The 16,467-nt window shown below is 43.3% G+C and overlaps 1 protein-coding gene across 3 annotated transcripts in view; it reads right to left on the bottom strand.

Annotated features, from left to right (window-relative positions):
* Positions 1-4,250, bottom strand: part of COPS8 (COP9 signalosome subunit 8) — a 37,890-nt gene extending 33,640 nt beyond the window's left edge. For 2 of the 3 annotated variants that reach the window (XR_004482308.2, XM_033424571.2), the window contains exons 1-4: positions 4,091-4,248; positions 2,964-3,034; positions 1,754-1,802; positions 421-553 (exon numbers count right to left, since the gene is read on the bottom strand). Coding sequence is in view for 2 of the 3 variants with exons in the window: in XM_033424571.2 (XP_033280462.1) it covers positions 421-553; positions 1,754-1,802; positions 2,964-3,034; positions 4,091-4,168 (331 nt within the window). In the remaining variant the exon portion in view is untranslated. Of the gene's footprint in view, positions 1-420; positions 554-1,753; positions 1,803-2,963; positions 3,035-4,090 lie in introns of all 3 variants that reach the window. The other variant, XM_004262556.3, reaches the window with a different exon arrangement.
* Positions 4,251-16,467: the final 12,217 nt, after the last annotated feature.

Below are 16,467 nucleotides of genomic sequence, written 5' to 3'. Positions count from 1 at the left end.
ACTGAATTGATTAATCACAAATCCAGAAGCTGGAGACAACCCATCAAATGCTGAGGTCCACAGAGTCCAAAGCAGTCTCTACTTTCAAACATGCGGGCTTGAAATCTTATCCAACTCATGACCTGAACTTATTAGAATATTACATTTCATTTCAGTAGCAAAAAAACCACCTCTTACTGACAAGCAACTTCACTTCTAGAATTAAATTAATAGACAGTGAGGTCCTCAGCTGCCGACATAAACTCAAGCAACGTGAAATCAAAGCATGATTACAGCAAATCTAAAAAAGACTTCTGAAAACCCTACTCACTTAGCAGAGTGTACCTATTTTCACACACATCATCGACTTACTTCAACACCCTGGCACCTTAGGGGAACAGGTCTAGTCTGACTTAATTCTGAGACACAAAGAAACACTACCTCTAAGTGCCTCCATGATTGGCTGGACCGTCTCAGACCACGGGTGAGCGCTGATGGTGGTATAGATCCCGGGGAAATCTCTCTGCCAGATTCTTTGTCCTACCGACCAAATTCCCCCAAGTTCAGAATTTGCCTGCAATAAATATCATTGCCTCATTTGAAGATATTCACTCTGCACATATACCAACAAACGTATCTTAAAACGTAATTCAACATTTCTTTTAAGAGGTGTAATTACTTTTTCAGCCCAACCACTATCAAAAAGGTTTTCAAATGTTTTGAACAGTACTGTAGAATTTATTTGCACGTTTTATTATAACAGAAAATTAAGGCATGGGAAATTAGTCCAACAATATTTCACAAATAAGTTTAGGAATTAGTTATCTGAAACATTGTTTTTTGAAGACTTACATTTATTTACATTTCATATATACTTATGTATAGTATACAGAACATGTACTAATCCACATATACACGTACATAAAATACATACACCTATTCTTAGGGCACAAATAGTAGCAAAATGGCTAATAATATAGACTCCCAATCTAAGATGTCATAAAATGTAGCCTAAGGATAAAGTTCCCACTAATATCACTGAAATATCATCTAATTTACAGCTTTATTTTAAACCAGTAAAGCTGGAGGAACATTCCAAACTTACTTAATAGAATGTGGAGGAAAGAAAGAGAGTATAAATGCTAATCTGATCTGCTGCTGAATATCAATAATGAACCAAGGAATTTAGGTGAATTCTTATTAATGCTCTGTGAATGTACAAAAAATTCACTTCACATTTATGCTAGACACAGTGAATCACCTGAAATTAAAAATTTACTTCATTCCATCTTGGAAGAAACTTTTAAGGGAGTTCATCTATTCTCACACGAAAAACAAGAAATCCAAAATCCTAATTAGCAAAAATCTTAATGCTCTGAATAATTATTATTTTTAGAGTGTTCTTGTAAATAATACTAGTTGCAAAATAAATACCATTATAGGAAACTGCACAGATCAGTTAAAAAAAAAACCTAACAAAAACCAAACTTTTACCTAAACTGACCCAGTTGTTTATTGCGTAAATTGACACTTTGCTACAAAGTGTCTTAAGAAACCTGATTGGCAGGAGTTGAGCACAGATTTCTGTACCACCCAAGGGAAATTACAATTTCTGATGAGAAGAATTTGTAGATCTATTCTTAAACTTTAATACCAGTTTAATAACTATTTCTGTGATCCACATGAAAAAGAAAACAGAAACTTTTAAGAGATTGCTTTTTAAATGAATGTCATTACTATATTAAAGTAATAAGGTATATTGAAGACTACTTACAGATTTTATAGCAGGTGGTATTCTTTTCCAAAGATATCTTGCATTATTCCTAATTTACACCCCCCCAAGAAAGAATAAGCAATTTAAAAAAATCACCTCCGTAAATGTTTAGAATTCTAGATCCCAGAAGTATACTTTAAAATACTCTATAAAATACAGAGTGAAATTCATATAATGAGTTTATCCAGGGGAAGTAACAGTGGTTTTCCAGATAAAAGACATGAAATATTTTTACCAAAGTAATGTTTTACCATTTTTAGTGAATTTTTAAATTAATAATACAGATCTTAAATTGAGGCAACACTACAAAGCCTTAAAGAGAACTGCCTAAATAATTTATTCATATATAAAATAAACAAATTCATACACTTTCAGGGTCCTGGCATTCCCTGACAATATACACAGTACATGATGCTTTTCTCCTTATAATGACCCCTCGTCCTACTAGTGGATATAGAGCCACCAAAACTTCAAGGTAGTTCTTTTTTTTTTAAAGAGTTCGCAAGCTTGAATGACATCAAGCATATGACATAATGAAAATCTCAGTTTAGTTTAAAAGGTATGAAATGAAAAGGTTTAGAAGAATTTAAAACAAAATTTAACAGTAACCATCAGTGGGTTACAGAACTACAAGGGACTCTTTGCACAACTATACTTTCTGACTTTTCTTCAATGAACGTGAATTAGGAATAATTAAAAAACAAAAACCTTTCAAGAACTGTCATACATGTTAGTAACAAATTCCTCTTAGTCTTCTAAGTCTTAGAAGACTTAGTCTTCTTAGTCCACACGCCCAGAAACTGAAAGTCTTCCCTTTCAGTTTCTCTCAGTCTCAATAGAGACTGGGAAGTTAAGTAAACAGTTTAAGTAAACTTTACATGTGAAGTTAAGTAAACAGAGGTCATAAAAGACAGAGGTTTTATAACAAGAGAATAAAGAAAAGATCAATAGATTTAAAGGAATTTACTGACAATGCAGTTTCTCGTAACAAACTGGAATTTTTTTACAAGGTATATGTAAAACAGGTGTATTTAAAAATAACTCAGACTAATCATAATTTCTTGTCATGATTCAATATACAAAATAAACATATTAAGTATTACACTAAAAAGTATAGCTCCTTGTGCCTATGCTTTAGTGTTGGTACTTCAAGGCAAGAATAACTTCTTGAGGAAAACGCTTCTCTTAGCTTTAGGTAAAAGGTACTTACATGTCATTATAAAGCAGATATAAAGCTAGAAGCTGACCATACACTGGGGGTGTAGCAATTCCTCCTGGAGCCTGTAAGACCAAAAAACAAAAGAAAAAAAACCTCATTTATTCTTATACTTTTATATTTTTAGAAGTGTTTTCTTAACTCATCTAAAGAGGAAGTATATTCTATAGTACTTACAGATGGAGAGACAGCTTAGAGAAGTATCGCACACTAAAAACCCAGAGTATTAAGTTTAGATCTGTCATCAGATGTGACTTCTCCCCCTCTGGGCCTCTGTGTCTTCATACGCACAAGAGTATTTAAATGGGATCCCTTTCCCAGTTCTCAAATTCTTATTTAAAAAGCCTCACTATTATAGGAAGTATTTCCAACAGATTCCTAAAGCAATATGATTCTGCCCATTATACCGAATATGTTAAATAGCTACATAAATGAGTAATAAAGAGAAAAACATCACAGCTGAGTTACAAAGACACTACTCCCCTCATTCAATTTTAATTCATTCAGGAGACATCTACTAAGCGTCTGTTAGTGAGCGGCTGCTTCTTCGCAGTTCCCTCCTTTGGTTAATTAGCTTTTTAGACCAATGCTATAAATGTCTTTAAGGGCCTTTCTAAGAAAAAAAAACCAAACCCTTAATTACTTTAGTAGTTGCATGATATAACCTTCACCTGCCCTACTGAAAACAAACGGTAAGCTTCAGTGACAACAGGAGACTAAGGGCTTTCCGAATTAATGAAAGGTTACAAGTTACATCTTCTTGGTCTGTGTGTAGGCCTGCACAAACGTCTTTAATAATATACATATTCTCCACCTCTCCCCACAATGGGGAGGAAAGAGATTTAGTTTAATACGAGAAGCATAAAGGATGTTAGGAGCAAAGATGCACAGCGTTTTCGGGCTCACTAGCTGAAGACAAACAACAGAAAGCTCCGAGCGAGTTGGGGGAGGCCAGGCCTGGATGCTTAGCCTTCGGAGCAGGCCCCGGCGGCCCGGACTCCACACGCCCAGCTCCCGCGCCCGCAAGGGGCCGGCCCCAAGCCCCGTGGGCCCCAGGGCCCGTTACCCTGGAGACCGGCGCGGCCCGAAGCCACGAGCGACCCCACGAGGAGAATGGCTACCTCGAGCTCCTGGTTCTCGCACTGATCCAGCAACTTTCTGAAACTAAAGGAACTTTCCGCCATCACCGCCACTGGCATTTTCCCGGCCGGTCCCGCCACCGAACCTCCCCGCCGAGCCGGACCTCAGACTGTCCCTCGGGGCGTCGCGCCCGCGATGATGTAAAAGCCGACGATGCCGCCGAGCGCCCATGCGCAGGCGCCTCGTTGGTTCCGCCGCGTCAGCAGACATCCCTGCGGTCGGGAGGGTATGCCACCGCTCTGGCCGGCGCTCTCGGTGCTCTGGAGGACTGGCCCGGCCTCCAAGGCAGCCAGTCGCTTTAAGAGCGTGCAGCCAAAGTCGGGATGGGAGGGGTTTTGTGCATATTTGAGGACGATTAGACGTCTTTGCTTTGAGGCCATGCAAATTTAAACGTTCAAAACCTAACTTTTGGTTCCTCCCGCACCTACTCCTTCAGCAGCCCTGCCACATCGGTGAAGGCGCTGCGGTGCCCTGCGGGGCTCCCCTCCAGCGACCTCACGTCCCCACCTCCGAGGGAAGCTGCGCTGGCCTGGACCTCCAGCACTGCCTGAACTGCAACGTTATCCTGACTTCCACTCCTGCCTCCCTCCAGGCTACTCCCCACACAGCCACCGCAGCCGAAACGATGCTTTCGGAAACATAAATCAGATCTTGTTGCTCTGATGAAAATGATAGCATAACAACAAATTCCTAAAATCCAGTCTTTCACATTGCTTGCAGAGGGCTTCAAGATCTAATTCCCAGATCCCCTCTGACTCGCTCTGGCCATCCTGGCCTCCTTAGTTTTCTGCCCGGTGCTTATCGTTAGCGAACATTATGTTGTGAATTATTTATTTACATCTTTGTTTTGCTGCCCTTGGCTACACAGCCAGGGAAGTGACTTCCATTTGTCCCATGTTGCAGGGCTGGCTACACTATTTATGGGCCCAGAGGAAATTGAAAACGCAGGTCCCTTGTTCAAAAAACAGGGGAAAGTACAATTAAAGCTATGTAATATAAAGCTTTTCCCTTTATTCGCAGTGTGTCTCTCAGACTTTCACATCATTTCAAAAACTGCTATTTCATATCCTAAGTAAAGAAAAAGTAATACAATTTTAAATTATTAGCATGAATTTTACCATCCATCTTTATGCAAAGCCCGTTAAATTTTATTTTATTTTAATTAATTTGTTATTGAAGCATACTTGATTTACAATGTTGTGTTAGTTTCTGGTGTACAGCAAAGTGATTCAGTTCTATATATGTGTATACATATTCTTTTTCATATTCTTTTCCATTATAGTTTATCACAGGATATTGACTATAATTCCCTGTGCTATACAGTAAGACCTTGTTGTTTATCCATTCTATGTAGAATAGTTTGCATCTGCTAATCTCAAACTCCCAATCCATCCATTGGGAAGCCAGTTTTAAAAGCAAATATAAGTGCATTTAACTGATACGTGGAATCACAGAAATCACACAATTTGTATTTCATAGCTCGTACATGTGTGTGTATTTTATCCTTATCAGAACCATGGGAATGCTTCACAAAATGAACTCAACTGTTTTTACCACACTTTGTTTTTTGCAGAAGCCCTACCAGCACTCCCTACCTTAGTTTTAGGCTTATGGATGTGTGAGGGAGGACTGAAAGCAAAAGGAACTATGGGTTGCCCTATCTTGCCCTTCACTGTTACGTTATTGTTTTCAAAACAAAGGAATATTTAGCATCATACAAGGAAGTAACACAAGTAAGAAAGAATATGATCAGGTTCCTTGATTATTCATGTTTCTTAGGACACCGTTGTCTACATTATGCATTTGAAGCCAGTTCAGGTTCTAAGGGGAAAATGTGGCCTTTCAGGGATGTCAGCACCCAGCGTACTCTATTGAAGACATAACACAGTTGCCTTGCACTCATGTTGAGTCTTGGGTGGGTGAATTCCCACCATTGGGGATCCACTGAGAATTCTAGATTCATGGGGTATTTTAAACACGCTCTGGAATGGCAGACAACACACTGCATGTGTCTCTCTGCTTGTGTTTCCACTGTCCCTGTGGACTTCATTTACCAAACACAAGCTAGAAGATAAAATTATTAAGGATGCTAAGACAGTGATGGCTTTACTGATTAGTTTTGCAGAATCAACACTGTTTCCACATGGAAATGATTGTGTTTAGTAATGCATTGGATGGAATATAAAAATAAAAACTGACTACAGGGCTTCCCTGGTGGCGCAGTGGTTGAGAGTCCGCCTGCCGATGCGGGGGACACGGGTTCGTGCCCTGGTCCGGGAAGATCCCACATGCCGCGGAGCGGCTGGGCCCGTGAGCCATGACCGCTGAACCTGCGCGTCTGGAGCCTGTGCTCCGCAACGGGAGAGGCCACAACAGTGAGAGGTCCGCGTACCGCAAAAAAAAAAAAAAAAAAAAAAGACTACAAAAGTCCCTTGAAGAATAGCCAACCTTAAATAGGAAGGTATCAAATAGCTAGTATAACTAGATATTTTGAAGGAATAAAGCAACAAAGTTTCATTAATCATGCAGAAGAGAGAAGGACTCAGGGCAGAATGATTCTGAGATCATTCCGTAAAGTTTGAGGAGCCAGATTTTGAATTTTCAACATGTGAGAATGGCTCCCAGCCTACTTCTGACTAAGAAGGATCCAGTGGGAAGATGGCTAATTCAGATCCCTGAAATTTCACCTGATTCCAGCAGTTTGATCATTTAAAGGGAAAACTATGATTTTAAAGCTTTGGCAGGTAATATGGGTTGCTAAAAGATGAAGACAATAGATGGGTTTTTTGCTGAAGAGAAAATCACAATAAAGCTTTGGAAATACAATCACAGGTTAGAGGTAGAGTTTGGGGTGTCAGTCAGAGGACCAAGCTCTTCTTTAACAGACAGGTACAGGGATTTGGGAATTGGAGGCTGGGAGCTACAGGGGGGAAGGAAGAGAGTCTTGGAGAGGGAAAGAGGGCTCTGAATATGAGGGGAATGGAGTAATTGGGGGCCTATGGTGAGACTTGGCTTACATGCAGAGAATTCCAAGTGACCGTGAAGGGCTGATGGATTTCCAGGGCTGCAGTGGCTGACATTCAGTTTTAAGTTGTTACTGATGGTGCTGTACCTATGTTTTTACCCCCAAACTTTCAATAATGGAGTGAAAGGGTATGATAAAGGGCACTGTGGTATAGAAGGCAGTAATTCCAGGAGGTAGGACTCAGAAGAGATATAGAAATGCTGCAAAAGCAAGACAGTAGAGAAGAGGCCACCAGAAGGAAGCTCTGCTCCCCGGAGATGCTACCTTGGGGCTGGCGGGAGGCTGTTTTTCCCAGTGTGCTTGGGATGAAGGATGGGTCATCATGCAGCGGGGAAGCGTGGGCTCCTGAGGCTGGAGAGTGTAGGTCTCATACCCATTACCCTTAGCTTAGCCCCCACTTCTGCAAGTTGCCCCTCCTCTCCCAACGGTTCTCAGAGGAGAAGCACAGTTGTCATCAAGGGGTTGGAAACGGGAAGATGGCTAACTTGGGACTCCAAAATTTCATCTAGTTCCTAAGGAATCCACTGAAAAAAACTAGAATTAATAAACGGGCTCAGCAAGATTGCAGGAATAGATGATCAACATACAAAAGAATTGATTTCTATACAGTAACCATGAACAAACTGAAATTAAGAAAACAACTTCATTTACAATAGCATGGAAAGAATGAGATACTTAGGAAGAAAGTTAACACGGTAAGTGCAAAATTTATACTCTGAAAACTATAAAGCACTGTTCAAAGAAATTAAAGAAGGCTTAAAGAAATGGAAATGCATGTCTTGTCCATGGATTGGAAGACTTTATATGATGATGGCTACACTACTCACATTCAGATTTAGTGCATATCCTGATCAAAATCACAGCTGGTTTCTTTGCAGATATTGACAAGATGATCACAAAATTCCTATCCACATTCAAGGGACAGGGAATAGTCTAAACAATCTTGAAAATTAAGAACAGTAGGTTTCAGACTTCCCTGGTGGCACAGTGGTTAAGAATCCGCCCGCCAATGTAGGGGTCACGGGTTCGAGCCCTGGTCCGGGAAAATCCCACATGCCGTGGAGCAACTAAGCCCGTGTGCCACAACTACTGAGCCTATGTTCTAGAGCCTGTGAGTCTCAACTACTGAGCCCGTGAGCCTCAGCTACTGAGCCCACGTGCCACAACTACTGAAACCCATGCGCTCTAGAGCCCGTGCTCTGCAGCAAGAGAAGCCACCACAATGAGAAGCCCGCGCACCGCAACAAAGAGTAGCCCCTGCTCACCGCAACTAGAGAAAGCCCGCACACAGCAATGGAGACCCAGCACAGCCAAAAATAAATAAAGTAATTGAAAAAAGAACAGTAAGTCTCACACATTTCAATGTAAAAACTTAACTACAAAGCTACAGTAATCAATACATGGTAGATATGTAGGTCAATGGATAATTAGAGGAGATATATAGATCAATGGGACATATTGAGAGTGCAGAAATAAACCCTTGCATTTACATTCAATAAATTTTTGACCAGGCTGCCAAGACCATTCTGTGTGCAAAAGAATAGTCTTCTCAACAAATGGTGCTGTGACAACTAGATATCCATACGCAAAAGAAAAAAGTTGGACTCCTATCTCATACTAGATACAATAATAAACTCAAACTGGATCAAGGACTTCAATGTAAGAGGTAAAACTATAAAACTGTTAGAAGAAAACATAGTGTTAAGTCTTCATGACCTGGGATTAGGCACTGGTTTCTCAGATATGACACCAAAAGCACAGGCATCAAAAGAAAAAATAGACAAGTTAGATGTTATCAAACTTAAAACCTTTTGTGCTTCAAAAGACACATCAAGAAAGTGAAAAGACAACGAAAGAATGCAAGAAAATTTTATAAATCGTATGTTGGACAGGAGACTTGGGTTTAGAATAACTCAAAAGTAGAATGGCAAATAACCAAATTTAAGAAGAGACAAAGGGTTTACGTAGTCGTTTCTTCAGAGAAGATGTACAAATGACCGATAAGCACAGGAAAAGACGCTCAACATCACTACTGGTTAGGAAAATGCAAATCAGACCCAAAATGAGATATTACTTCCCACCCACTAGGGTGGTTATAATAAAAAAGGCAGAAAAATGTGTGAGGATATGGAGAAGTTGAAACACTCATACACTGCTGATGGGTCTGTGATACGGTGCAATTTCTTTGGAAAACAGTCTGGAACTTCCTCAAAAGTTTAAACATAGAGATGTCACGTGACCTAGCAATTCTATTCCTAGGTATATATCCAAGAGAAATGAAAATATGTCCACACAAAATGTTTACGTAGATGTTTATAGCAGCATTATTCATAACAGCCAAAAAGTAAAAACAATCCAAATGTCTATCAATTGATGAATTGATAATAAAATGTGATATATCTGTACAGTGGAATACTATTGGGCAATAAAAACAGTAGAAGTACTGACGTACGCTACAACCTGGAGGACTCTTGAAAACATTGTGTTAAGTGAAATAAGCCAATTGCAAATGACCAAATACAGTATGATTCTCTTTATCTGAAATATTCAGAATAGGCAAATCCGTAGAGACAGAAAGGAACTGGCAGGAGGCAGCAGGACCTGGGGAAAGAGGATGGGCCACAAAGGACCAGAGCCATGGGTGGAGTTTGCTGACAACACAGGTCTGCATCAGAGTTGCAGGGAAGCGGCTGCAGCAGTGGGCCAGTCTTGAACCAGCCCTCCTCCGTGGCAAGGACCTGGGCTTCACACTAAGGGTGGAAAATAAACTCAGCTCATGGGCAGCTGCCTCTGTCACAGGGTGAGCAGAACAGGCAGGGAGGGAAAGGGATGCATTTTTAATTCCTGAGCCATCGGGAAGTCTCAGCAGAGTTGAGGAGTGTATTAATTCTGATGGGTGGTCCTCTGGAGGCCCAGGGATTTGGGGGCTGCCGATGTGGCCAAGAGCAGGAAGGTGGTACTGATGTACTCCATTGGCCCGTTGACTTAGAGGGTGTATGGGTCTCTGTGTGGTAAAATTACAAATGGAGCTCTTGGCAAAGTCATGCCCTGTGGGCGGCGTCACTGGTGGATGCCGCCATTTTGGAAAGTAAGTTAGCAATGCGACCTTAGCCTCAATGTAGAGTTCTGCCCCTGGGAAGTTATCCTGAGGGGGCCATTGCAAAAGAGGAAGTAAACATAGCTAAAAATGGCGCAGCAACATGAATACAACGGCTGAAGCCCTTAACGTGACCTAAATGTTTAATAGGTGAATGGCTACACGTGTCATGGTCAATCAATTCAAGGGGATTTTTGCAGCAATTAAATTCATAAACATAAAGTCTTTGTAAAAGTAGTCTTTCTGAGATAATATTAAAAAACACATGGAAAGTGATATTATATATACCTCTTGGCTATTAGTACGTTCCAGACTAGATTTATGGATAGATATTGGAAGGGAACATAGAATTGAAAACTCTTATAAGGTTAGGGGGATAAATGATCAGTGAAACAATATTTTCTTTTAAGATTTTAAAAATATTGTAAAATTATTTTAATGATTTTTTTTGCCCCAAGTCTTAACTTTAACAATCCAAACTTAAAAAATAGGAGATTTCTCTTTCTTTTCTTTTTTTTTTTTTTTTGGTCTCTTTCTTTTTTCCCCCTTTTGACTAATGCTTGTGTTCACAGTTGAATAATAAAAGAGAACATTTTTGCAAAACTTCTGAAAGGCCCTGGAGCTAAGGGCAGATAAATGTTAGGGAAAGTTTGGAGGAATAAAGAAAAGTGGTAAAAAAAATGATGGCAGTGGTAGAAGCAAAGGCATATAAATAAAGCAGGGAAGAATAGAAGATGTACAAGGGAAAGCGAGGCCAGGGATGGACCGGGAACAGGGCAGTCTTCTAGAAAAATGTCATCATTTAAAGCCCCTTCTCATACTCATTATTTATTTCCTCGGTAAAGACGAGTCTCTTGGCTAACAACATGAGAGGGAATGTAAACAGTTCATTATGCTTTGTCGTTGCTAGTTTTATTTTAATTCTTTAAGCTCCATGGGGCAGTGCCACACTCTTGTATTGTGAGCACATCATAACGTTGTAGGTGCTCAGTCAATGTTGAATGAATGCTGACTGCATGTGTTCACTTTCATTTATTCCTTGAGACCAGGACCTGGCCTTGCTTGCCCTTCCTCTCTGTCCATTAATTCTTGCTTCATTTCCTTCTGTGTCTTCATCTCTTTGCAACAGTGTCTTCTGGTACTTTCAGCTCTGGTGGCCATTTGATGAAGAGGACCTTTCTCAAGACAAAAGGGTGTCTCGGTGCTGCTCTCCCCTCCCCACCCGGGGGGATCTGGCTCCTTGCATGCACCCAAACCTCAGGACAGGGTCGTGGCTGGAACTTCTCTTGTGTTCAGGGAGCCCAGCACAGGACATTCATGATGTCACCTCCTAGGATCCCCCTCTGCCCTCCCCAGTAGCACCCAGAGCCTCTGCCTGGACATCTGCCTTCTGTCCTGCAACACTCCCTCATGGTTTATGCTGATGGCTTCTGTCCTCTTCACTCTTCCTGGACTGTAGGACCACCCAGGACCCAACCCATTCCCACTGGGTTAGGACTCCATACTCCATCCAGTGCCCTTGACTTTCCTCCCCTTGCTTTAGGTCATCTCCTCCATTTCCAGCCTGAGTACAGACAGCTCTCTTGGAACCAGAAAAGGCAAATTCATGGCGTGGATGCTGCCGCCATTACTAATCAATCACAGCCTTCTTTCCAATGGAGCCTGGATGTGGTCTTAGAATCCCCGCTTAGGATCAGAGTTGGTGAGCAACTCTGAGTGATCGGGGTGAATAGGTTGGTGGCAGCCTTCATTCCCACACAAGGATGTCGTGCCCCATAGGCTTGATCAGCGTCCCGATCTTGAGCATCTCCAGAGGTGGAATCGAGACGGTATCTTCCTTAGGCACTCCTCTCCCTGTTCATCCTTCCTTCCTGCCTCCTGTTTGCTCAGGGCTCCCCAGGTCCCAGCAGACTCTGTGCCGGAGTGAGTCTCTGTGACCTGCAAGCCTGACCCAAGGCTCACAGCCACAGCACGCACGTGGTAATGAACCCTGGGTTTCACTTGATTTCTCAGCTGGGAGTCTGATTGTAGCCATGCTTTGGAGCCACCAGAGTCACCCGGGTGACCCTATGCCCACTGGACTGTGCGAACCGCTCGCCCAGAATGTGAGGCTCCTGCTGCTTGCTTTCCCACAGCGCCTAACCCAGCTCCCTTGCAAACTGCATGTCATCAATTCTCTCTCTCTCTCTCTCTCTCTCTCTCTCTCTCTCTCTCTCTCTCTCGGAGGGATGATTTATACATTCCTAAAAGCAGACTGGAATCCGGAGTTGGCTAACAGAAAGTCAGTTTTTGGTGGGGAAAGAAATGTAGGAATTCTGGAAACCAAACAGAACTCATCGTGTATTTGTGGAATCAAAGCTGAAACCATCAAGTGTTTCCCACACAACTTACAGCCGAAGTTTTGGGATCCCAGCCTTAGAATCCTATCACTGACCTTGGGTGAGACCCTTAGCCCCTCTGAGGCTACTTCTGCTCCTGTCAAACCGAGGCAACACCGGGGCTGCCCCGCAAGGCCGCTCTGAGGACTGGATTAGGTTACTCTTAGTCCAGCGTTTGGGCTAAAACGAGGTGATTATTGTTAACCGGATGGAAGCAGCCAGATGGACGCTAGGTTGGGATGTCCCATAACCTTATTCAGCCGGGGTTTTAAGACACAGCTTCTTTAACCTGTAAGAGTGGAAAGCAAACATTATACTTAAGTTTTCTGGAGGCAACAAGATCGTAGGGAAGTAATTTTCAGCTTTCTCTCCTCCAAAGCAAAGACGGGAGCCGCCTGGAAACCTTCTGGGTGCAATCTCAGGACGCGCCACTAGGGGGCGGTATCGCACCGCGAGGATCTTTAATTTCCCTCCTACCGGGAGGAATTCGGACAGACCTTGGGTTGAGCAGTTTAACACGCGGGGCCTTATCTCATCCTCTATTTTTCAGTTCAGGGCAATTAATTCCTCCTCCTCCTCCAAATGACTTTTTCAAGTGGAAACCTGGGGCTCTGTGCTTCTGAGGAGTCCCCTTCAGTGTGCCTTATATTTGGCTCTAAATCTTCCGGCTTCCTCAGGCCTGTAGTCCCCTTTTGGCTGCACTGACGGTCCAAGCAAGTGGACGTGTGTACGAGGCTCGGGGTGCAGGTCAGGATCAGCCTGGAGCATCTGGGTGCAAATCCGATGAAGGTTTTGGGAGAGCAGAGGGGAAGGGAGCTGGTAGGTAGGTTCCTCTGGGCGTCCTTGCTGGGAAGGGGGCATTCCCAGCTGTCTTGGGGAGGCTGATGGGCTGAAGGAGGGGCCAGTGTGAAGGAGCGTGAGGCTGTGAAAAGGTCACTGCTGCATGTCTTGGAGGTCGGGGGCTGAGTCCGATAAAGTTGAGGATGATTTTTGAACTGGATTTAACTAGATTTGAATGACCATGTGTTAAGCTACCTTATTTGCAGCATCTCCTGCAATCTTCTTCCCAATGAAGAACCAAGGCTCAGAGAGGTTAGGTAACTCTCCGGAGGTCACACAGCTAGTAAGTAGGAGAGGTTTGAACTCACATTCTCAGCAGCGTTGCACAAGAGGCTGGGGGGACCCCTCAGTACCAAGGGGCACTCTCTCCAGCTATGTGACTCCTGGGGATAGGTGCCTGAGGCAGCCTGGGTACAAGTTTAAGCCCAGGTCACAGCTGAATTTCTGAGGCCATATTATGAATCCACATCCTTCCTGATCCTTTCAATTCCGTTCTCTCTCCGCACTTAGATCCACTCTGCCCACTACCCCACCAAGACCTACCCACTCTGCCCATGTCAGCGCTTCTCCCTCCTGGAGCAGCTCGTGTACCAAGTGCTTACTGTGCGCCTGGCACTGCTCTGGCTTCTGGGGCACAGTCTCTGTCCTCGGGCCGCCCACGTTCCCGTGAGGCATTTCTCTGGGGTCTGTGCTTTCTAGAACTTACTCTCCATTCTGTATTAATTATTTACATAACATACAATCCCAGAACGTAGCAGATGACACGATAGACTTTTATCATCTCATACTCCCTGAAGTTTGGGATCCTGGTGCGGCTCAGTTGGGTTCTTCCTCAGGGTCTCTCACAGGCCGTCATTAAGGTGTTGACTCCTCTTGAGGGGCCTGGGGAAGGAGCCCTTCCACGCCCCTTCACGTGGTCCTTGGCAGGGTTCAGCACCTCAGGGCTGTTGGCTGGAGGCCTCCCTCAGTTCCCTGCCAGGCGGGCCCCCTGCAGATCAGCTCGCGGTGTCAGCTGGCCACCTCAGATGGGAGACAGCACCACAAATTAAAACCAGAGTCTTTTCGTAACTGGATATTGACGTGACATCCCATCACTCTGCTGTCTTATGTTCTTCAGAATCAGGTCATTAGGTGCAGCCCACACTTCCTGGAAAGGCTGTGAGCACTGGAAGAAGGTGTGGCTACCTGAAGCGGGGCCGGGGGGGGGGGCACTGGGGTCATCTTAGAGGCTGCCCACCAGTTTGCCCTCTGGCCCTCAAAGATTCACATCCCTTTCACATGAAACATACACTCGACTCCTCCCAAGACCCCCAAAGTCCCATTCCATTTTCACATCAGCTCAAAGTCCAGAATCTCAGCGTCTGAATCAGATCTGGGTGTGAACAAGGCCCCAGGGTGTGGTTCAAGTACAGTTCCTCTCAATCTGTAGATCTGTGAAACTAAAGAGACACATGCCCTGTCCCCTGTGCACTGCAGGTGGGACGGGCACAGGACAACCGCTGTAGATATTCCTGCTCAAGAAAAGGGGGGAAATGGGGGTATGAAGGAGTCACTGGTCCACAGCAGTTCTGAAATTCAGTTGGGTAAATGGCGGCCATTTCTGGAATAGTTTCCACATCTCTCTAGCTCCTGACTCTGAGCCATCCTTCCTTTATTCATGAAAGGTAAACCGTGTTTACAGCTAAATGGTCTCCTCAATCTGTTTCCTGCTGGTCTAACTCTTCCTTTCTTTATGTGTCTTCTGTCCAAGCTGGCAGTGTTTCTACTGGTGTGAGTGGGGGAGGGACACACACACAGAGGGGTTCAGCTGTTACAGTGATTTTTTTCTTTCTTAAGCTGGGTAATAGGTATACAGGTCATCATTGCCTCACTCTTTAAACCTTTGGGTATGTCTTCAATATTTCACAGTAAATGCTGTAAGAAGAAAGTATTTTTTTAAAAGAAAACTCAGGGTGTTGGTGCATGAATAGAAAGACTGATCCACAGAACAAAAGTCCAGAAATAACCCAAGTACATAGGGAAATTTAGTCTATGATAAAGATGACATTTCACATGCTGGAAAAGTGATAGGCCTTTTAACAAATGATGCTGAGAAAATTAAGTAACCATTCCTCATCTCAGACACAACAATGAGCTTCAAATGAATTAGACATATAAACGAGAACAATGAAATCATACAAATTCTAGAAGGTAACATGAGTGAATTCCTCTATGGGGAAAAGGTTTTTCATTATGAATCAGAATCCAGGTGTCATGAAAGAAAAAGTGAGTAAAATAAAACACATAAAAATTACAAAAGAACCTCTGCAACGAAAATGTGCCCACATGCACTGTTTAAAACACACACACACACGATTTGCCAGAAAATACTTGCAATGTATCAGAAACAGGGACAATTTCAGGAGCCCATAAAGAATCCTTCAAGACTGAGCAAAGACAGGTGAAGATGGCCACGTTGGCAGTACTCTGGTTTTTCATTCTCTCTGAATTCCTCCATAAGAATAGCTAGAGCAACTAGACAGAGAAGCAGAAGCTACGGGTAACATTTATAATAAAACTGGGTCACAAGATGTCTTAAGAACTTCAAAATACAAGCAGATGGGAGCAGACCATTATCAGTACGTGAAGACTCGTGTGTTTTTGTGTCTGTGCAAGAAAAAGCAGAAGAAGTAATGGGGCTTCTGATGGACCCAGGAAGAGGAAACCCCCAGAATAGCCACGGGGTTTTCACAATAATGCACAGAAGCATGATTTGAGCGCGGAGGCAGGGGCAGAGCCAACCTCAGCAGCCAATGAGTGCGGTGGTCCCTGGTGAAGGGGGGTGGAGCCTCCTAGCCCCAGTTGAGTCTTAAAATGGACCCCTCAGGGCTTTCTTCCGGGACACCCAGCACCCGGGAAAAACTGCCGGGAGTGGAATAAACAGTTTTCAGAAAAGGGGCAACTGAGAAACGGGAAAGAGAGGGTCTGCATGCAACTGAACAAGAGGAACATAGCCAGGGAATTTCAGAAACCAAGCTG

The sequence above is a fragment of the Orcinus orca genome, chromosome 7 (assembly GCF_937001465.1).
Source record: "Orcinus orca chromosome 7, mOrcOrc1.1, whole genome shotgun sequence".
NCBI classification, from domain to species: domain Eukaryota; kingdom Metazoa; phylum Chordata; class Mammalia; order Artiodactyla; family Delphinidae; genus Orcinus; species Orcinus orca.
The sequence above is the reverse complement of the archived record's forward strand: the minus strand, read 5'-3'. Positions and strand labels throughout refer to the sequence as shown.